This window comes from Engystomops pustulosus, chromosome 8, assembly GCF_040894005.1.
Source record: "Engystomops pustulosus chromosome 8, aEngPut4.maternal, whole genome shotgun sequence".
Classification (NCBI taxonomy): domain Eukaryota; kingdom Metazoa; phylum Chordata; class Amphibia; order Anura; family Leptodactylidae; genus Engystomops; species Engystomops pustulosus.
In genome coordinates, this window is record NC_092418.1 from 27,796,196 (window position 1) to 27,819,758 (window position 23,563).

The 23,563-nt window shown below is 41.7% G+C and overlaps 1 protein-coding gene across 1 annotated transcript; it reads right to left on the reverse strand.

Annotated features, from left to right (window-relative positions):
• Positions 1-9,206: 9,206 nt before the first annotated feature.
• On the reverse strand, positions 9,207-16,488 carry LOC140075019 (cytochrome P450 2W1-like). The gene is made up of 9 exons (XM_072120447.1): positions 16,258-16,488; positions 15,808-15,970; positions 14,868-15,017; positions 14,471-14,628; positions 13,182-13,364; positions 12,610-12,757; positions 11,675-11,859; positions 11,390-11,531; positions 9,207-10,322 (listed from the first exon to the last, which is right to left on the reverse strand). Exons 1-9 carry the CDS (start codon positions 16,435-16,437, stop codon positions 10,135-10,137), a joined length of 1,497 nt encoding a protein of 498 aa, XP_071976548.1. The 5' UTR covers positions 16,438-16,488; the 3' UTR covers positions 9,207-10,134.
• Positions 16,489-23,563: the final 7,075 nt, after the last annotated feature.

Below are 23,563 nucleotides of genomic sequence, written 5' to 3' on the forward strand. Positions count from 1 at the left end.
TCCAGCCTTAAGGAAAACTTAGAAAATGGATAGAATTGACTTGAGACATTTTGCGACGTTTTTGTGACATTTGTAACAAATGTCTCAAAAAATGAGACATTTAACACAAGGAAAAAGTGAGATTGATAAATTACCAAAGAAGCAGACAGAAAAAAGACAGGCAAAAAGTAGCCAAAATAAACAGAGATAAGAAAAATTACCCCCATGGAATCGTTAGAACACAAGAAGGCTCTTACTAAATGAAAGTTTAATATCAAAAGGACAGTGCTTACAAATAAAAAGGGTTATTATACAAAAAACAGTGACAAATTAAATAGAAATAAACATACAATGCAAAACAATAACAGTTTCGTAATATGAAAAGGGATAAAGAAAACCAAACTTTTTAAGATTGGTGCCTGGAGAAGTAGAAAGGCCTGATCAAACAGTCCACCTGGGACCCCCAAAGAATGACTATCATCTAACTAGATTCTAAGATTCACTGAGAAGCCCCCCTGCTTGTGATAACACCAGGAGGATTGGCATATGATAATTGCCTTGCATATAAAAAAGCCCTTGTCCAAACTTCCATGCATGGCTATTCCCCTGGTCTCTGGTCCTTAATTCATTTACTAAAGAGTAAGAAATGTGCGAACCACAATTATTGTAGGATACTTAATGAGAACTGGAGAGAGATCATTAGAATTAAAGAACATCTACCACCAGGATGAAGGACTGTATGCAAATGAGTCTGAGGTCCTCCAGGCTGCATTGACACCTAAGGAGCCTGGAGCCCCTCAGGCTCATTTACATACAGTCCTTCATCCTGGTGGAAGAAATCCTTTAAGACAATTATATCACATACATTTGTTTTGGGGGGGGGGGTGGCAAAAATTTTAATAGATCACCAACCTACATCCAATATGTATCAATTCCCATATTCTGGGTTGTATGTAGAGCAAATATTGGCATATTATTTGGCATAATTCAAATAATATTTCATAGCTTTTTCATATTTTGCCAACTCCCAAATTTTGGACAGAAAGTAAGCCAAAGTTCCCATAGTTCTCAAAATTGTATTAAAGAAAATATCAGCTCATGCTGCAAAAACTGACACCTTACAAGGCACCATATACCAAAGTATAAAAAAAGCCAAAGGTGTATAGACTTTTTTTTTTACTTTTGGAAATTTTTTAGAGGTATTCAGCCAAAACAAAAATTATATAGATTTGGTATCTCTGTGATTGTATTGTCTTGATGTCACGTTTGTGCCGTAAGACTGAAGAGACGTTGAAATTCTTTGTGTATCACCTTGGTTTAGTTGCTGGGCTGTTGATTGAATTGGCCACATGTATCTTCTCTCCAGCCTTGCTTTGGGTCAGCAATAGTTAACACTCTGTGAGCGGCAGCACTTCCTGTTTTCTTTTTGCCTCTTGCTGGTTAAAAGTTTGCTTTAACGGCTCTATTTACTGTATTTCTGGTTATTCAATTTTGGCTCTCGTTTTCTGACTATCCCTTTGTATCTGTGAGTTTGTGTCTTATATGCTGTGTTGTCCTGTTGTGACCTGGACCACTGATTACTCTTTTGTGTTATTTGTCTGTTTGCCATGTTTCGTGTTTCTACTTTGGTGTGGGGAGGGACTGTCTTTGTGGTTGTCCCATATTGCTTAGGATATATAGAAAGTAAGCAGATCGGGAATGTGGGGGGCTGGAGCTTAGGGCTCTCAGTCCTCTCTTGTCTGTCCCCCGACAATCTAATCTAATCTAATCTTTGCCCACTTTTTTGATCAATTCCACTGCATTTTTTAGATTTCACAGAACATTAAATGGTGCCAGAAAGAAATACAATTTCTCCTGCAAATAGTGCACATATGGCTACTTCAACAAGAAAATGTAAAAAAAAAAAAAATTATGTCTTTTGGAATGTAGGAAGTAAAAAACGGAAATGCAAAAACGTAAAAGGTCCTGGTCTTGAAGGAGTTAATAAATGTATTCCACTGTATCTATCTGGCCAATTCTACTTAAGTCTTCATTTGTATCTTTATATGATGTTGCTGCCAATACCAATGTTAGCAAACAAACAAAAAGAATATCAGATAAGTAAAAATGATAATCAGATGACTCTTGATGATCTTTCCGCATCCCTTACATGTTGTGCCATGATACTTACTCACTAGATTACACAATACTGTCAACTGATCAAAACAGCAAACAGATGCAGTGGGGCAAATAAGTATTCAATCCCAAGCCAATTATTCAAGTTTTTCCACTTACAAAGAATGCAAAAGTGTGTTATTTTTATTGTACATACACTTAAACTGTGAGAGACAGAATCTAAAAATACAAATCCAGAAAATCACATTCTATGATTTTTCAATAATTAATTAACATTTTATTGCATGACATAAGTATTTGATCCTATAGAAAAACAGAACTTAAAATTTGGTACAGAAACTGATTACAGAGGTGAGACGTTTTCTGGATTTCTTGACCAAGTTTGCCCACACTGCAACAGGGATTTGGCTCAGTCCTCCATACAGATCTTCTACAGATCTTTCAGGTTAGACAAAATTGAGTCTCAGCTCCCTCCAGAGATTTATATCTGGTTCAGGTCTGGAGACAGGATAGACCACTCCAGGATGTCAAGGTCGGAGGTGGTGGACCCACTGAACCGCCGTGAGCGATGATGTAAGCCGACACCTGGGTGCAAAGTATAAGTGGCACCTGGTATTCACCGGAGCCCGCCGCAAAATGGGTTGGATTTGCTGCGGCGGGATACCACCAGGTCGCTCCACAGGCATGGTAGTGGTCAAGGCGAGGTACATAATCAGCAGGCTGAATCAGAGTCATAAACAGGCAGGAGGTCAGGACAGGCGGCACAGGATCGGATTCGGGGACGTAGCTGAAGGTCAAGACAGGTGACAGAGAATCAAGGTCAGCAACAGAAACGGAGGTCACAATGGATAATCACAGGAATCACAATATAAAGCGTTTTCTACTCTATGAGCCACAGGGGGTTACAGGAAGAGGCTGGCTATTTAACCAATCAGTATCTGGCCCTTTTAATCTCACAGAGCCTGTGTGCAAGCAACGGCCACATGAGACGCTGCTGGAGCAAGAAGAGGTGAAACTTGTGTGGTGCCGCTACACTGGGGAACACAGGTGCACCTGTGACTCAAGACATGGGTCGAAGAAGCACCCGCGACACAGGACCTTGAAATGCTTCATACGGAGACGCTCCTTTGTTGCCCTGGATTCATATTTTTGGTTATTGGCATACTGGAAGACCCAAATTCCTGACCTTTCTCAGAATCATCCTTACCCCACAAGGTGAGATCTTGCATGGTGCCCCAGGCCGGGGAAGAATGACGGTCTTCTAGTGTTTATTCTATTTTCTAACAACTGTCCCAACAGTTGTCGTCTTCTCACTACTTGCCTATTGTCCTGTAGCCCATCCAAGCCTTGTGTAGGCCTACAATTTTGTCCCTGGTGTTCTTAGACATCTCTTTTGCTCTTGCCTTTGGTGGAGAGGTTGTGGTATGATTGATTGAGTGTGTGGGCAGAAAACAAGTTCAAAAAGGTGCAATTTATACAGGTAATGAGTGCAGAGTGGGAGGAGCTTCTTAAGAAAATACTGACAGAACAGAGACACAATTCTTGCTCATTGGTTCGGGATCAAATACTTATTTCATGCAATAAAATTCTAATTAATCGTTTAAAAATCATACAGATTTTCTGGATTTTTTTCATATTCTGTCTCTCACAGTTAATAAGAAGAATAACAATTACATACGTCTCAAATTTTTTTTAGGTGAGAACCTTGCAAAATCGGCCCTGGATCAAACACCTATTTCCTCCACTGTATAATTTAGGTTGCCAAAGGACATTCGAAAGTGACAAAAATATCAATTCGACAAAAGGGTTCATCCAATTTTTTTTATATATATTAGAGAGCTGTATAAGGGTTTGTTTTTGGCAGGACAATTTGTACTTCTATGTGGCAGTTATGTCATTTGGAAGTTGAGCATGGAAAAACAAAAAAAAAGGTGTGTGTCCTGAAAGCCATTTTAGGTCATATCCTTAAAGTGTTAAAAGATCTATAGAGATCTACAAACCATGAACCGCTCCCTCTGTATGTGTCATTGTTTAGTGCTATGTACTCATTCTTTTGTTGTGTACTGTCGTGGTGCTTTGTGTAATACCAAAGGTTTTGCTATAGATAATTCTTCCTCAAACTCTGACCTCATTGCATCAATTGACTTTACATGAGGTCAACACTCTATTCCTGTTAATATGTGGAAAAAACACTTTGGAAAGTATTTTATATTCTTAATCTGTAATCTTTAAAAACCCCAGTAAGGACACACTTTCCTTAAAATAAAAAAAAGTATTCCCCTAATACAAGGGTTCACAACCCATGCCCAGCGGGTCACATGCGGCCTGCACTCAACTGCCTGGAAACACCAATGACAGCTTCCATCACTGATGATGCAGGGGGTCTCCAGCATTAGTTTCTGCTCTTGGGTCTCCATTATTAGTGTCTGTTCTGGGAGTTTCATGTACTAGTGTCTGTTCTGGGGTCTACAGTTTGACATGTCTGAGGGTCTTCGATATTATGCTCTGGGATTTATGATATTATAGTCTGCTCTGCGGGTCACCGATATTATCTTCTGCTCTGAAGGTCTTCAGTATTATTTTTATCTACTCTGGGGGTCTCCTGTATTATACATATGCTCAGAGGTCTCCAGTATTATAGTCAGTTCTGGGGGTCTCCCGGATTACACATGTCTTGCTTGGGGTCATCAGTTTTACAAAACCGGTGGTCTCCAGTATTATAGTCTTCTCTGGGGTCTCTGGTATTCTAATCTGCTTTTGGGGTCTTTGATATTACATTCTGCTCTGGGGTCTCCAGTATTATAGTCTGCTCTGGGGGTCTCCAGCATTACACATGTGTGCTCTGGGGTCTCCAGTATTATAGTCTGCTCTGGGGGTCTCCAGCATTACACATGTGTGCTCTGGGGTCTCCAGTATTATAGTCTGCTCTGGGGGTCTCCAGCATTACACATGTGTGCTCTGGGGTCTCCAGTTTTACATGTTAAGGGTTTTTTTTGGTATTTTAGCTTGCTCTTGCGCCTTTGATATTATATTGAAGAAAAAAACATGTATTCCAGCACTCCAATGGATGGTGAAATAAAAGTCCTTTGTATTATGACATTAAAATTCCATAGTGCACACAAGATCTATCTTTAATGTCATAATTAAAAGGACTTTTATGTCACCATCCTTTGGAGTGCTGGAATACATGTTTTTTTCTTCAATATAATATCAAAGGCACCTGCTTCAGGCGGAGTCAGGAGGGCTGAGTTCAAGGACTTGCTGTTAAGGTCTCCAGTAATATTATCACAGTGGCTGAGTGAGTAGCACTTCTGCCTTGCAGCGTTGGGGTCCTGGGTTCAAATCCCACCCAGGTCAACATCTGCAAAGTTTGTGTGTTCTCTCCGTGTTTGCATGGGTTTCTTCTGGGAGTACTCCGGTTTCCTCCCACACTCCAAAACATACTGTTAGCTTGTTTAGATTGTGAGCCCCATGGGGACAGGGACCAATTTGACATGCTTTGTGAAGCTCTGTGTGCGCTATATAAATAAAGAATTTATACCAGCACTTACTGTAAATCCAGTAAGTCATAGATAATTACCAAAGGAGTCTCTTTCTTTTTCTTTCTAGATGCCATTTCAGCTTCTCCCAACCACGACTCGTCTTTGCAGATTTAGCAACAGAAGTTTTTTATTTTCCCCACTTAATCATCATCTCCTCCACCTTCTTATCACAAACTTAATACTATTTATTGTTCCCCTAGAAATAACTATTATTTCCTCACTGTAGCCAATATAGTCACAGTGCCCTCCACACAGAATCTAAAATAGTCAGAGTACCTCCATACTTGCTAATATAGTCAATTTACTAAGGGTCCGCGGACCGCATCTTCGTCGGGTTTCCCGACGATTTCCATCTTGCGCTGCATTTAACAGGGGGTTTTGACGCGCGCGATCGGATTTTGGCGCAATCGCACAAACTTTAGTGCGATGAATCGCAGCAGATGTGGATTCCGACGGACAACCCACCTTGGGGATCGCACAGGGACTAGGTAAGTAAATGTGCCCCAATGTGTCTCCACACAGTACCTAGTATAGTATAGTGCTTTCGCACAGTAGCCAATAATCACAGTACAGACCCACAGCAGTCAATAGTCACAATGCCACCACACAGTAGCCAGTGATAATTGTACCAGCCCTACAGTAGCCAGTAGTCACAGTAACAGCCCCACAGTAAGCAACTGTCACAGTGCTTGCCCTCAGTGTCCAGTAGTCATAGTGCTTGCCTCCAGGAGTCATTAGTCACAGTACCTGCTCCAGTAGCCAGTAGTCACAGTACATGCCCCACAGTAGCCACAGTGCTTGCCTCACAGTAACCATTACTCAAAGTGCTTGTCCCACAGATGCCAGTAGTCCCAATATTTTCCCCCAGTAACCAGAAGTCACAGTGCTGCCTCCAGTTGTCAGTAGTCATAGTGCTTGCCTCACAGCACCTAGTACAGTATTAAAGTCCACAAACAGACATGTTTCATGTAGCAACAGAATCCCATCTTTATTAATTCATTAATAAACATATAGAAAACCAACACCACAAGAAAGGTAAAAACAATTAAAAAACATGTACGCAAATGTAGTAGACCCAATAATGCTTGAATAGTCACCTAATACAACCCTATACTCAATACACTGTAACAACCCAATATAGAAAAACATACAAAAAGAATATAAATGGTATAGTCATAAGGGCCACTGTAATTCAAATGTATCCCAATACAAGATCAAAAATATATAAGTAAGGATGGGCAAATGTATAAAAAATCTACGGAGAACAAAACCCAAGAACAACTATATGGAGCAGGTTCGGCTAACAACAAAGAACATGCATGTTTGAAAGCTGAGAATACCAAATAGGAATCCAGACAAGCCTCAACAGTGTCAGGAAATGGGATTGAGGATGTCCCATGTGAATAGCCACATATAGTGGATTCCTCAAAGGTGATAGGTGTTGGAAAAGTCCTCTTCTCTAAATATCTGTATGGGCGATTGAGAAGGTAGTCAGCTGTGACCGGTATGCTGGTGAACACCATGTGGTAATGGCAGCACCGCGGCTATCATGTGTACTGCGCACACATGTGAACTATCACATCCTGGTCAAGAATCCAAATGTGAAGGTGATGATAGGAACGGACGTATGTTGTATGCAAAAAAGCACCCACTGAATAATACATATATATGATGCGAGAACCATTTAACTTGGACCAAGATGTATAGGTAAATTATCATATACTAAAAAATACCCCCATGTCTAAGTAGACAGTAGTGCTTGCTTCACACTAACCATTAGTCACAGTGCTTGGCCCGCAGAAGCCAGTAGTTCCAATGTTTCCCCCCCAGAACCCAGAAGCCACAGTGCCTGCCTCCAGTTGTCAGTACTCAAAGTCCTTGCCCCACAGTAGCTAGTAGTAACAGTGCTAGCTCCACAGTAGCCAGTAGTAACAGTGCTAGCCACATAGTAGCCAGTAGTCACAGTGTGTGCCACAGTAGCCAATGGTTACAGTTCCTGACCCCAGTAGCCATGGTGCCATCAGAGTAATCTGTAGTCATGGCGCCTTCACCCATTAGCCTGCAGTCACAGTGCTAACCCCCAGTAGTCTTAGTGCTTGCCTCTCAGAGGCCAGAAGTCACAGTGCCTGCCCCCAGTAGTCATAGCACCTGCCCCCAGCAGCCTGTAGTCATAGTGGGTGCCTGTCCACAGGACACACATGCCTCTAGTAATGATACCTGCCCCAGTAACCTGTAGTCAAAGTGCCTTCCCAAGTAGGCTGTAGTCACGGTGCTGCACCAGTAGGCTGTAGTCACAGTGCTTGTACCCAATGGCCAATGGAAAATATATATATATTCTTCACTTGCAGCCCTCTTCTTTGACGGACATGCCAGCTTCAGGTTATCGCCAGCTTGAGGCCTCAGTAGCCTTTTACCTGGCACAAGTAGATGGATCATAACATGTCCCCTGTGCTGCATCTACTACCACACAAGCTACATATTCACAGTCTGTTTGATAGATAGAGAGCAGAGGAGCAGAGAGCTAAAAGCTCACAAGCTTTGATGCCACCAGTAAGAGGTAGGAGCCAATACTCTTCTCTGATTCTAACCTCCTCGGCGAGTTTGCTGTGATTTGCTGTTAGATGGCTTGCCAGAGCTGGAGACGAATAGCTGGATCCCACTCCTGCCCTGCTCTCAGGCATGAGGAAGTTGAGAGAGATGCAAGCTGTGTGACTTGCTGAAGAGAATTCCTGAGAGAGGGGTGAATACAGGGGTTGAGAGAGAAAAGGTCTTTCTTGCTGAAGAGAAATCAACTCTTTCATCATACCTCCCTCAGGAATTCCCTTTGGCAAGCAGCATCTCTCTCAATCATCTCAATCGTCTCTCTTTCTCATTCACCTCTCCCTCAGGAATTCTCTTTAGGGAGTCAGACAGCCTTTGGCGCTCTCAACTCCCTCATTCCTAAAGAGGGCCGGGACAACATTGTCAGTGTCAGTTACGGGGCAAGATAGTTGATTGTATGCTGGAGCACCAATAAAAGTCTTTTTTAGATGAAAAGTGGCTCTAATTCCATGGATAGAGACCTCAGCGTAACATGTATAAAGACATCTAAGATGTTTTGTGTGTTGTTTGTGGGGGGGGGGGGGGGTTGGCTGGTGACAGGTTCTCTTTTATAATTTTGCTTGCTTTCTCTTCTGTAGCTGCTTTTCAAATTCCCTAGAGGTTGTTTTTTTATACAGAAAAAATCTTTCAAATAAGCAGCCTGATGTCTCAGTATATGCCTCTAACCTGCTTTAAGTAGTTATAAACACTCATTTAAGATGTCTGCATTGAGCTTAAATGAGTATTTCTAAAATGTCAGGTTTCTTCTTTGCTTCTTTGACAGATTTCTGCTGCTTATTCCTAAAGATGGTAAAGGAGGAAGCTATAAAATCCCATGTGACAATGACATTTACATTGCTATTGTCTGCATTATTTTGTGGGTTGGTTTGATTATGCAGGAGGGAGATTTCTTTTTGGTGTACTCTGGAATACTTACAACTTTTTAACCACTTTCATTCCAAATTTTACACTACATTATAGCCACAATAATAACTTGTATAGTACTTTATTGCTTTTTTTTTTTTTACATAAGAAAGCGGTGTTTGTCTTTTTACATATTTTTGGATTTTGTTCATTCCCACTAGGACTAGAACAATGCCATTGCATTGTTCATTCTCTAAAGTGTTTGTCTTCCAGGGACGTTACTTGAAGTTGCTTTGTTTTGATGCAAAATTTGTACCACAAAATTTAATGTATATACTATAATCATGTACTGGTCTCTTCATATGGGAAAGAGACACCTGAAACCCAGTGGCGTAACTTGAAGCTGATGGGACCCAGTGCAAAATGTGTGCCAGGCCCCCAATTATGATTTAATGCTTATAGTACTAGTCTTCTCATATAGGAAAGGTACACCATATGGGCCCCCAACCCTCTTTGGCCCGCTTGCAACTAGACCCTCTTCCCACCCTCAAATTGATACCCCCTGCTGATACCCCCTGGGCCTGGGTGTGACTGCACGCTCTGTACACCCTACAACCTTCCTGCAGTCATCCCTCCTCTTCTGAAGTAACACTTTATAAGAGGTGCTAAACAATAGAGTAGACACGGCCAGTGGGGTAACTAGAAGCTGATGGGCCCCAGTGCAAAGTCTGTGCCAGGCCCCGACTATAATGTATGGTTTATAGTAATAGTCTTCTCATATAGGAAAGTGACACCTTATGGGCCCCCTAAGTCTTTGGGCCCAGATGCGACCGCACCCTCTGCACCCCTTCTAGTTACGCCCCTGGACACGGCGTTGTCAAGCTCCCCTAGGGCCACAATCTAAAGGAGCCGGTATAGCTGCTATCACAGTAGTTAATCCCCTAAACTCTATCAAGTTTAAGAGATGTGTCGATGATAAATGCAGTTTTTGTTAATAAACGTGGCGATAGATTTTCTTTAAAGGCCTGAATACAAATGGGATTTTTTTACGTAACTACTGCCTCGGTGTGGCACAAACTTTGTAACTCTTGGTTCTCATGGTGAAGACCACTTCTGGAGTGAGGTCCAAATCTTCTATAGTCACACCTGGTGGAGGTGTGAATGTGAACTTCTGCAACAATCCTGTGATGAAGATAAATAGCTCCATCCTGGCCAGGCTTTCTCCAGCGCACACTCTGCGTCCTGTATATAAATATTAGAGAGTTATAAATTATTTTTATAAAAACACATGCAAATGTGGATGGAGCACCGGGGAAGACTGCTATATAATGTATAGAATATGAACAGTATTCATAAATCTTGAGCTCCCTCTACTGGTAGCTCTTCTCTATCAGAATTATTTGACTCTGTTTCTGCCAGGTTTATGCTTAGAAGGCTTTAAGCTTTAAAGGGGTTTGACACTCTTTTACATAAGTTTCCTATGTGATCACGTGATTGAGTATTCCTTTAGTTTTGTCAGCAAACTCTCTGTAGATCTTTGTTTACATGTCTGAGCTCTGATGAATAGGAGGGGCTGAACAGTTAGGACTCATTCGTGCTCCCCCCCCCCCTCTCCCTGTGCCTGTCATTGAGAAGACTGTGAGAGGAAGAGGGACAGTGGGTGATGCCATGAGGATGGACTGAAGGAGTGAGAAACAGGAAGTTGTGTGTATATGCAGAGGGCAGCATGGTGAGAACAGGGAAAGGCTGAAGCTATCACAGGAGGCAAAGACAATAGTACATATACATGCAGAGACATGTCTAATGGAAGAGATTTATTGAAAAGTGGCCAACCCCTTTAATGATATCGGGCGCATGATCTTAGTGAATGGCGCCAGAGTGCATTATAGTTGGACAATGCACTTTCTGTGAACTCCTCGGACCAGGTAAGTAAATGTGTCCCTTTGTATTATGCAGTCTGAGTTTTACTTGGAAACACATAGCGAAACGGCCCTGGATCTGAATTATCATAAAAGACAAATATGTTGAACAGGGCTGGTGCCATCACTGGGCATACATGGGCAAGTGCCGGGTCCCAGATTTTCTGGGGAGGCTCACATAAGACTGTACATAAGGAATCCATGTTTTAGTTTCTTATTTTTAATGGGGCCATGTGAGTTCACTGCAAAGGGGACCACTGAGGCTCTGTCTCCCTGGAGCCTACTGAAACCTGGAGCCGACCCTGATCTTAAAGATGTGACTGCCATAACAAAAGCAATAATTTCTCATCAGCAGCGACAATGATTAGTTACTGCCATGTATCTACTCACCCTTGGAGAAAGGATAAAAAGCATCTTTCTTCAAAAAGTTGCCATCAGTATCCAAGAAATGATTGGGGTTAAATCGTTTTGGAGTCTCCCATTGGGTTTCGTCATTTAGAACAGATGAGAAGAGGGGAATCACTGTGGTGCCCTAAAGTATAATGTAATAAAATGAAATATGAAGCTATGTCCCTGATGACAGACAAGGGATGGCCATACTGGATTATCTTCTGATCGTAACAATTTGGAACATGTTCTTATCACAATATTATTTGCCAAATAAAAAAAAATTACCTTTGGTATGAAATAGTCTCTGAAATGGACGTCTGTTGGTGTCAAATGTGGTAAATACTGGAAGAGGTTGGCAACACGCTGAACTTCATGGACCATGGCCAAGCAGTATGGAAGGACTTTCTGGTCGTCCCATGTAGGAGGACGCTGGAGCCCGATCACATTTTCAATTTCATCTTGGACTCTTTCTGAAAAATACGAAAGGTTATATACAATATCCTGTCTGTGGTGGTTTTGCTTAACATGAGAGTGGCGCTAATTCTCAAGTCCACTCTCAAGGACATACTGCCATTACCAGAACATCAAATGATACAGTGATAAAAGTTTTCCCTTTCCCGAATATTTTAGTCTCCTTCATCTATTGCTGGTCTAACAACTCCCTTGGGTTGAAAGTCAGATAACACCCGGTACCGAGGTCCCCATATGTAAAGATCTCTTCATAAGCGGGCTAAGTGTAATTAGATCTCTCTACAAGGGGCCACAGTATATAGATCAATATTCATCACAGGGGTCACAGTATATGTCTGTATTCATTATTGAGTGTACTATAGATATATATATGAATTAGAGTGTTCTGTAAAAATGTAAAATCATTTGGTATACTGTATATATGTGTACAGTTACCCTGGTGTTGTGTTTCTGGTGCTGTATGTATTGAGCTCAGTCCTGGTGCTGTATTTCTGTGTGGTGGTTCTAGTGATGTATTTATGTACTGGGCTATTATAATTACTCATTGCAAGGAGTTTATTGTATTTGAATGATACTGTACATGCTTTAATTTAAGGATGGGGGTGGGTCAGTGTAAATGCTAAGTGCCCAATGCCCGCATACGGATCAAGGCTCCACAATATAGGCGCCGAATCTGCGTGGGAATGGGTTGGTACAACGCACTATACAAAGAAGCAATGTATCGGAGTTTGACAACGCCTTAAACTTACTCTGTATATGAGGATATTTCATCATGAGCAGAATAGCCCACTGTATGGTGGTGGATGTGGTCTCCGTCCCACCGAGCATAACATCAAATGCAGAAGCCAACAAATTCCTTTCTGTAAAGATTTTATCTTTTTCGTCTGCTACTACTTCCTAAAATAAAAGAAAAAACATATAAAAGTGATGTTATCTACATAGCAACAATATACATAGCGCTTAGAGATCACAAAATAGGGAGGGAATCATAAAATATTGCTCGGATTTCTCAATTTCTATACTTGTTTGCCATTTCACAGCAAGATCTTAACTCACCCCTCATTAGTGATAAATAGGAGGCTTGTCCCCCGCTGGTATATTAATAAATTTAGCTAAAAATAATCTGATGAGGAAGGAATATGTTTGTAATGTTCATAAATTCATTGTAACTTTTACCCAATAGGGAGACTGTAAAGACACCTGCTATTATATGATGAGAAATATGAGCATTTCCATTCTGTCTCCACCTAGTGTCTTAAAGCTATAATTACATCTATGTCTTTTCTATATTGATGAATATTTAATATTTAACTCTCTTTACCCTTTCATCTTTCTGCAGGAAAGCCTCAGTGTACGTCCTAAAAGAATCTTCACATTTGGCATCTTCAGATTCTTTTGCTTCCTTGAAGAGAACCTTCAGAATTTCATTAAGTTCATTAATCCTGTCCACAACAAGTCCGGGTTCTTTCAAGAATTTCTTCAGCTGTGGGAAGATATTGTAGTACTGAAAGAGAAGAACACACAATAAATCAGATAAATGACGAGCAAAAAAATTGAAAAATTACGATCCTGTACTCCTGTATATGTGACTATATTTATACATGAAAATAGGATAAATCTACTTGTAGCATTATTATCATATGTGCATGAGCTGGGATGATACAATCCTACTATACCACCTGCTAAAATGGTGCAAAGTCTGTGCCAGGCCCCCGACTAAAATGTATGGTTTATAGAACTAGTCTTCTCATATGGGAAAGTGACACCTTATGGGCCCCCTAAGGCTTTTGGGCCAAGTTGCGACCGCACTCTCTGCACCCCCTCAAGTTAAAGGAGTGTTCCCATTCTGGTAAATGAATGTTATTGCTTGTATGATGAAAAATGATACAATTTTCCAATATACTTTCTGTATCAATTCCTCAGGTTTTTTCTAGAACTCTGATCTGAAATAGGTTGAGCATGTGATACAATCATTTTCTGATAGAATCTTTTGGAAAGGAAAAAAAAAGCTAAGCCCAATGCAAAATATATGTGAAAGGCATATGATATTAGTGGTTGAATAGCGCCGGTATAATATTAAGCGTGCGCTCACGGTGTAATATGAGTGGGCAGCATGATGGCTCAGTGGGCAGCACTTCTGCCTTGCAGCACTGGACTCCTGGGTTCTAGTCCCACCCAGGTCAACATCTGCAAAGAGTTTGTATGTTCTCTCCGTGTTTGCGTGGGTTTCCTCCGGGTCCTCCGGTTTCCTCCCACACTCCAAAACATACTGGTAGGCTGATTAGATTGTGAGCCCAATGGGGACAGGGACCAATTTGTCATGCTTTGAGCAGTGCTGCATCATCTGTGTGCGCCATATAAATAAAGAATTATTATTATATATAACATATAATATTGTATTATCAAACTCACCATATATGAACGCCCACACATCATTCTAATTGAGAACCTCACTGATAGGTGGATAGTTGAAGTATATATTTACCTCTAGACCCTATAGAACTGGTGTGACCTCTATCACCATAACAGGTAACTACTGGGTCCTACCATCACAGGGAATGCCAGCCCATTACCAAGATTTATCATTATTTTCAATAGGGTACACTTCACCTTTGCAGCCGGAGTACCAGTATTGACAACAATGTCATCCATGATGGAGATCACCCTCTGGAACGTTGGGTTATCGTAGTCAAATCGTCTTCCAAATAACATCCGGAATGTTATGTTAGGAGCAGCAAGATATAACACTTTCTTATCAAAGGGTTTACCTAGAATGTACAATAGGGAATATTACTACTCATTTCTGGGCCATATCAATCTAATGTAACCTAATTCTAACCTATAGCCTATACCTACGGTCATGTATAGTCAGCATCTACCACCATATTATGCTAGAACCAATAGCTTTGCTGATCACTAACCCTGAACTAGAATCCAACTACTACACTTTTGGAGAATTCATGTAAAACTAGAACCAACAAAACCAGTTGTATCTGATTCCACTCACCATTATAAGACTGGATTGCTGCATTCAGGTACTGTAGCTCCTCGATAATTCTGGCTTCAATGGGTTTCTTCCCCATCCCAAGATCTCTTAATATGGAAAGTGTAAATCTTCGTGTCACCTTCCATAATTCCCCATTGGAGAAAATCACTCCTAGAAGAGAACAACAAATTATATTAAATTTGCACAGAGGTAAAATGTGGCACTATATGGGTAGGGGGGTGCATGTGTCAGTAGACGCTCACATTATGGGTGCATGTGTCAGTAGACGCTCACATTATGGGTGCATTCATCAGTAGACTCTCACATTATGGGTGCATATATCAGTAGACGCTCACATTATGGGTGCATTCATCAGTAGATGCTCACATAATGGGTACATGTGTCAGTACATGCTCACATTATGGGTGCATGTGTCACTAGACGCTCACATTATGGGTGCATGTGTCAGTAGATGCTCACATTATGGGTGCATGTGTCAGTAGACGCTCACATTATGGGTGCATGTGTCAGTAGACGCTCACATTATGGGTGCATGTGTCAGTAGACGCTCACATTATGGGTGCATGTGTCAGTAGACGCTCACATTATGGGTGCATGTGTCAGTAGACGCTCACATTATGGGTGCATGTGTCAGTAGACGCTCACATTATGGGTGCATGTGTCAGTAGACGCTCACATTATAGGTGCATGTGTCAGTAGACGCTCACATTATGGGTGCATGTATCAGTAGACGCTCACATTATGGGTGCATGTGTCAGTAGACGCTCACATTATGGGTGCATGTGTCAGTAGACGCTCACATTATGGGTGCATGTGTCAGTAGACGCTCACAGTATGGGTGCATGTGTCAGTAGACGCTCACCTTATGGGTGAATCTTTTTCCCCCTATATCTCAGAAACTAATAATTTGAGGTTAGAATGACATGATGGAGTTAATTACCATGATTCTGCTGAAAATCATCAGAAATAGGGATAGGACCACGATGTCCAAAATCATAATTGGCCGCGACCAGAGCTTCTTTATTGGCTTCGTACCCAACCAGAACGACAGTTTTTAAGTGGCCAAAATGGAAGGTGAAGACCGGACCATATTTCTTTGCAAGCTAGAAAACAAAAAAGATAAATATTCCTGGCTGAATGATGACCCGCCTATGTGTTATGCATATGAATTAGTCCTTCTATACATAATTATCATACGATAATTCAAGAAAAAGCCCCTAACAATTATATATTAAGTACTAATAGATCAAAATCTAAATAAATAAATCTCATCCATAGGGACTTGATAGGATCATCTTGATCAACTCTAAAAAGTTTGCTGTGTCGATGAATACGAAGAACAATTAGAACAAACTAATTGTGGTCATCAAAACTGAAATTATTATTTTACCTCCATTAAGGTCAAGTCTTGTCTTCGTATATCCAGCAGATGCACGTTACCTATAATGGGCAGAGGGGTTGGTCCTGGTGGGAAATTATAATTTTTTCTTTTGGTGAAGCTAATCACAATCTTCATGATCATCATGACGACCGTGCATAGAAGGAAAAGGGTCACCGACTCTGAAGCCATGGTGGTCCTCCTGGCGTCCTCCAGTCAATGTAAGGGCTCTCACAGGTAAGGTCTCATCTTTATATACGAAACCTTCACAGCTGGACTCCACCCAGAGCAAACTAAAAATCTTCATTTGTTGTGCTCTTCTAATAGTTATGAATTACATGGACAGTTGCCAAAAAATACTAACTAACTAACTATTACTCAATATGCAAATCTATACTAAATCTGCCAATATTCTAGGCCACATAGTATAATGCTAGGTGTATTCATAAGCATATAACTAGTAACTGTAAGGTCCTTATTCACATGAGGTCAATATGTGCCAAAACATAAACTGCATTGAAAAGTAAATTATGCCAGCTCAAACTGAAAGGCTTCCTTACAATGTTGTATTAGGGACGCCCTTTGTGTGCTAGCGTATGATGAAAGTCCCAATCCTCTGGATACATCAGAAGACCCCCAGCTTTCTATGGCACAGCTTTGGTCCAGCTTCATCCCTCTCCTCTTTCAGTAGTGGCAAACAGTACTACTAAATTATTAGATTTGTATCCTTCCTTTTCCCTATCCCCCTGTAAACTGAGCTATAGAATTCTTCTACAATGTATTATGAGCTGCTGTGAAAAATCTTCTCCCACGTAGTATTGTCATCTGGATATAAATTACTGTAAATTATCTTCCCCCTACACTGTGCAGTGGACTGGCTGCTGTAGATGATCTTTCCTCACATTATGTGATTTTGCAGTGATCATGCACAGAATTGATATCTTATGCAGAGGATTATGGATATAGTTCTATCTAACCCTTCAGAATACTATTTTATCTTTCTTGCTAAGTAAAAGTGTTAGATGTTCACGTCGCTTAACGATAAAGTGGTCACCTTAGGTGCAGATTAGTCATAAACTAGTTAATGTCATATCTCTTCAAATCTCTTAAAGCACCGAAAAGGTGAAGGTTAGATTTAACCAAAAGATCTGTGGGTCTGAAGTACTGCAAGAACATATTCTGCTCAGATGAGACTAAAATTGGTATGCAATAATGCACATCATGTTTAGACATCAAGAGACACTGCATATCACCCCAAAAACACTATACCAACAGTGAAGATTGGAGATAGGAACATCATGGTGTGGGGTTGCCTTTCAGTGTTTTCCGACAGAAAACTTTCATATAATGGAAGGAGAGATGAATAAACTTGATAAAAAGCCATTCACCAGTATGATGAAGAGGGTGGAAACTTCAGCAAGACAATGGGGCACATTTACTTACCCGATCCTGTCGCGTTCCCCGATCCGGACGGTCCGACAAAGATGAAGTCTGGCGCTATTCACGTAGCTCGTGCGCCCGAGATCCTGCATGTGTCGCTTCCCCGCTGAGGTCCACCGGATTTCACCTTGTTCTTCCCGATGCTTGTAAGTGCGTGTCTTGCGACACAATTTGAATTTTAAATCCCGAGCGTAGTCCGAATCCGTCAGTTTGTCCGACGGCCACGCCCCCGATTTGCGTTGCATGCGCCCAAAACCCCTGTTAAATGCGGCGCAACACGGAAATCGTCGGGAAACCCGACTAAAATGCGGTCCACAGACCCTTAGTAAATGAGCCCCAATGACCTCAAACGCGCAATACCTGCAATACACAACTGCACCTTGGGTTAGGTCTGCTGCTGCTTGTTAGATAATGTTAGCCATGTTTTTTTATTAAATAAAAATTACTGCACAATATAATTGTTTTAACTGATGGATCATACGGCGTGCAGTAATGGAGTGATGGGTCCATAACACACGGATCTTTTTTGGAACATATTGTTGGAACATGTGATTTCTAATTTGGACTTTGCTGTGCAATCTGACCATGTCATGAGGACACAGAGTACATCAATATGATAATCTCGAATATTTATCAAGCTGTTTATGACAAAAATCTGCTTTAAATGGCACCAAATAGCTCTAAAACGCCTTGCATCCCATCCATTAAGGGTTTTAGACAGTTTTTAGAATCTAGTTTTAGAATAAGCAACTCCGTTAAACGGGGAACTGTCTAAATTACGCCATAAACTAAGCCAACTAATTGGAGATGAACAGTTAGAATAGACAGTCTTATTCTATGATTTTAAGAGGTTGGCCATTCTTTTACATAAGTTGCCCATGTGCCTTTAAATGATTATTCAGCATTCCTTCTGCTTATTTTAGTGCTGCCTACAAACTCTCCGTGGATCCTTGTTTACATTTCTAAACACTGCTGAATAGGAGAAGCTGAAGCAGGAGAGTTATGACTCAGTCTGCTCTACTTTCCGCCCTCTCCATGTGTCAATGAGAAGGACTGTAAGAGACAGAGGCACAGTGGGTAATGCCTAAGCGGCGGACTAAAGTAGGGCAGCATGGTGAGAACAGGGAAAGGCTGAAGCTATCAAAGGAGGCAAGGGTACACACATCTCTGATGGAACAGATTTGTTAAAATCCAGCAACATTGATACATTTATCCCGATGTCTTCTCCGGTGGGTTTTATAATTCAGTGGTTGTACCCTTTATGGTCTTATAATTACTTTATTAAATCTGCACATTGACAGGTGAGTAAGCTGAAGCACGTCAGGCCAGACATATTACATACTTAAAGATAGTACATTGCGTGCAAAAGCAATATATGCATGGTAATAACAGTTTCAACATATTGTAGGAAAAGAGAAAAAACTTATCACTTATGAGTCACTCTGCCACTGACTCTGCCCCCTGCCCCCATTGTGTCCAGAGAGGACATAGCAGCTCTCTGCAGCATCACTGTTCTCCTGCTTATGCTCTGTGGAGAGGCCGGCAGGTGCAATCTGATGATGTCATCATGTCTCCCGGCATCAGTGCACACAGACAGCGGCAACAGAGGAAAATGAGAGGGGCAACAATTTGAGGGGGAGATGAGGGGCCAGAGTAAGAGCAGGAGATGAGGGGCCACAGTATGAGGGGGAGATGAGTAGCCACAATATGAGGGGGAGATGAGGGGCCGAAATATGAGGGGAAGATGAGAGGCTACTATATGAGGGAGAGATGAGAGGGGGCAACAATATGAGGGGGAGATGAGAGGCCACAATATAAGGTGAATATTAGAGGAGCCACAAAATGAGGAGGAGATAGGAAGGGTCACAAAATGAGGGGAGATGAGAGGGCCCACAATATGAGGAGGAGATGAAATGCCACAATATGAGGTGGAGGTGGGGGGCCACAATATAAAGGAGATATGAGGGGGCAAAAATATAAGGGGGATTGATGGGGCTACAATATGAGAGGGAGATGAGGGAGCAGAAATTTATGGGGAGATAGATGGGGTTAGGGTTTGATGGGCATTTGAGGGGGATATGGGAGTGGTGACAATATGAGGGGGAAATGAAGGGTCACAATATGAGGAGGATATGACAGGGGCAACAATTTGAGTGGGAGATGAGGAGCCACAATATGAGGCTCAGATCAACGGGTCACAATAATGAGGGGGACATGAGAGGCTACAATATGAGGGAGAGATGGGAGGGGGTAACAATATGAGGTGGATATTAGAGGGGTCATAATATGCAGGGGAGATGTAAGGCCACAATATAAGGAAGAGATGAGAGGGGGCAACAATTTGAGTGGGAGATGAGGGGCCACAGTATGAGGGGGCACAATATTAGGGGAAGATGAGGGGCCACTATATTAGAGGGATCTGGTGGAGGACCTACCTTATGCTGGACCCTAAATCCAAGTACACACTATGCAATTGATTCGCGTTTTAAAATGCGTTTCAAGCAGAACAAGTGTTTGTTTTTTTTTAACATGAAAACCCATGTTGCTTCTTACCAAACATCAGCATGTAGCTCTACACACATCTTTGTTCACTGAGGAGATCCAGCTGTGCTTAAAATCCATTTTAAAACACAATTCATTTGCGTCTTGTGAACATGGTTTTGGGCTGAGTTCACACTATGGCCCAGATTTATAAAACTAGCTCCTGCCTTTTCAGGCGTACTCATAAAGTGTACAAGGTATGTATGGTGGCTGGACTGTGTCTGTCACTATATAAAATTCTGCACATAATGGGGGGTTCTGGTGCACCACATTTATGTTGAAAGTCCAACAGAATTGTGGTGCACACACATTAAACTCAGTTTAATTTAAGTACAATTGGCGCGGGCAGGGTGTGCCATATTATTGAATACTGTGCACCAGTGTTTAATAATCTGGTGCACCCTGCACATTAGTGAGGCAAATTGCATTATAAATTTAATGATAAAGCTGGGCCTAAAGCTCCTGCACCAGTTTTCTGTCTGACACATTCTTTTCAGTGCAAACTGCTAGCACATGTATTCAAGAAGGGTCCGAGACACATTTGTGTTGCAGCTATACTATACTGCACTGAAATGGGCGTCCGGTGCTTGGTCGGACCGTGTGCCACGTTTATCATGCAAAGTCCGAAGTGTGCCGCACACACTATATGATAAAGGGGCACCAAAAAAAAAGCGGTGCACTCTGCAAGCCATTTCAAAACTCAATAATAATGCTATGTGTGAATGTGCACTAAGAATGTACAAGTAATATTTCCATGTATCAGTAGATGGGCCCACAGAATCAATTTCACTGATGAGCCCTAGGACCCTCAGTCCGACCTTGGATACAGAGTCCCTTGTTCCTTCCCATATCAGCGTAGCAAAGACCAAAGAGATTGTGTATGAGTAGGAGTAGAGGTAGACTAGCACAGTTTGGCATGGAACACAACCCAGATTCAAGGAGTATATCACCTACACAAAGTAGGGGAATGTGGATCAAGTTGTGTGGACAACAAGTCAGGTAGGTCAGGGTTGTGGGGAAAGTGGGCATGGGGAAAGCCATGATCAACACAGAAGAAAATGCAAAATTGCTTCAAGATTTAACCGGTTCTCGACCGCCCGCCTTGTATTCACGGCGGCGGTCGCGTTCCGATGCATGGAGAGGGCTCGCGGGCCGAGCCGTCTCCATAGCCGGTAAGTCTCTGCTGCATATTGCAGTAAAGGCTTACCGGTAACACCCGCGATCTGTGCTGATCTTTCCGAGGATCGCCGCTCCCCGTGACGTCAGCGGGGAGCGGCGATCCGTCGCCATGGTAGCTTCGGGTCTCACGAAGACCCGAAGCTACTTCGGGTTAACCCATTCATTACAATGTGCTATCAGCACATTGTAATGTATGAGGAGTAAAATCCCCATATACTGCCATACTATAGTATGGCAGTATATGGTAGGATCGATCAGACAACCTAGGGTTAAAGTACCCTAGGGAGTCTGAAAAATAGTAAAAATTAAAATTAAAAAAAAGTTTAAAAAAAAAAATTATAATAAAAAAACCTAAAAATTCAAATCACCCCCCTTTCCCTAGAACTGATATAAATATAAATAAACAGTAAAAAACATAAACACATTAGGTATCGCCGCGTCCGAAAATGCCCGATCTATCAAAATATAATAACGGTTTTTCACTGTGTTTAACCCCGTAACGGAAAATCGCATCCAAAATCAAAACTGGCACTTTTTTGCCATTTAAAAATTTTTTTAAAATTCTATAAAAAGTGATCAAAAGGTCGTACAGTCCTAAAAATAATATCATTGAAAACATCATCAAAAGTCGCAAAAGATGACACCACCCTCAACTCCATACAACGAAGTATGGAAAAGTTATAAGCACAAGAAGACGGCAAAATAAAAAAAAAATTTTTGTTCATGAGGTTTTAATTTTTGTAAATGTATGAAAACATTATAAAACCTATACAAATTTGGTATCCCTGTAATCGTACTGACCCAAAGAATAAATTAGATGCATCATTTGTGCCGTGAAGTGAAAGCCGTAATATCCAAGCCCACAAGAATACGACACAAATGCGTTTTTTCACCATTTTCACTGCATTTGGAATTTTTTTCCCGCTTCCCAATACATGGCATGGAATATTCAATGCAATCACTATGAAGTGCAATTTGTTACGCAAAAAACGAGCTGTCACATAGCTTTTTATGTGTAAAAATAAAAAAGTTATAGGGAGAGGCGATGGGTCAGAACCCTGGATGGATGTTTTCGGAGACCACCAAAAGGCTCCAAGGAGCATTGGTGCGATTAAGCTCTAGTTCCATCAAGAAAAGGTTGAGTACAAGGTGGCGATGGCAGCCCAGTAATATGATGCAAAACTGGGCAGCCCGGTGCCTATATCAGATTTGTTCAAAGTCAAGCACTTAATGCGGAGCCCCTATGTGTGCCAGATGAAGGACTGCGTAATACATCAGAGCCAATCAAAGAATTACCTCGGGAGAGGGAAAGGAATAGTTTGGAATCGATAGAGAAGAAGGGGGAACACATTCATCTTCAAGATGTTGATTGTGCCAAACAGACGGACAGTCTGGACCATTTCTTGAGGTCCTACTCATTAGAACCCGAACAGACGGACATAGTTTAGGCTGAACAAAAATCCAGGGTCTGCAGGGATGTATGTTCCCAGATAGTGAACAGCGGTATTTGCCCTTTTAAAGGGAAAGGCAGATTGTAGATGATTCTGTTCCTCAGAGGGAAGGTTTAGAAGTTCAGGTCTGTGTGTATTAACTTTAAAGTTACTCAATGCACCATGATTACAGAATTCACCTATAATTGACGGGAGAGATACTCTCAGGGAAGTGACAAGGGAAAAGGTTGTCCGTGAAAAGTGTAAGTTTGCACGCTTTGTTAGTCCCTGAATGTCTGGACTCCTTTGCCTAGAGGTACAAAAAAGGTTACAAAGGGCAACCCTGCCTTGTTCCATTGGCAATGCAAAATGGGCCTGAGAGGGTACTGTTGAGCAGTAGGATTGTGGTAGAGAGCCATTATGCCCTTGAAGATTTTTGGGCCCTATTTTGCTTAGAACTGCTTTTAGGAAGATCCATCTTCAGTTGGATTCAGTTATGTTGGCCTTTACGGTCCGTGCCGGGAACAGAGTCCCCCTCGCCACTGCTTTAAATGTCTGGAGAAGCATAGGTGACAATTTCTCTCTGGACAGCTTAAAGAACCATCAGGACCAGGGCTTTTCCTGTTTTAAGATCCTTAATGATTTGTTGAAGTTCTGTTCTAGAGAGTCTGCCGCCCCTAGGAGGGGCAATCCGTGGCAAGATGGCAGACGCCTATGCGCCGCCATCT

What these genes read in the sequence shown, in the direction of transcription:
- LOC140075019 (XM_072120447.1), bottom strand. Translation starts at nt 16,437, where the DNA reads ATGGCTTCAGAGTCGGTGACCCTTTTCCTTCTATGCACGGTCGTCATG. An exon ending in CTGGTACTCCGGCTGCAAAG is followed by an intron (nt 13,365 to 14,470) that starts GTGAAGTGTACC and finishes CTTCTCTTTCAG; the next exon opens with TACTACAATATCTTCCCACA. An exon ending in GAAATATCCTCATATACAGA is followed by an intron (nt 11,860 to 12,609) that starts GTAAGTTTAAGG and finishes CGTATTTTTCAG; the next exon opens with AAAGAGTCCAAGATGAAATT.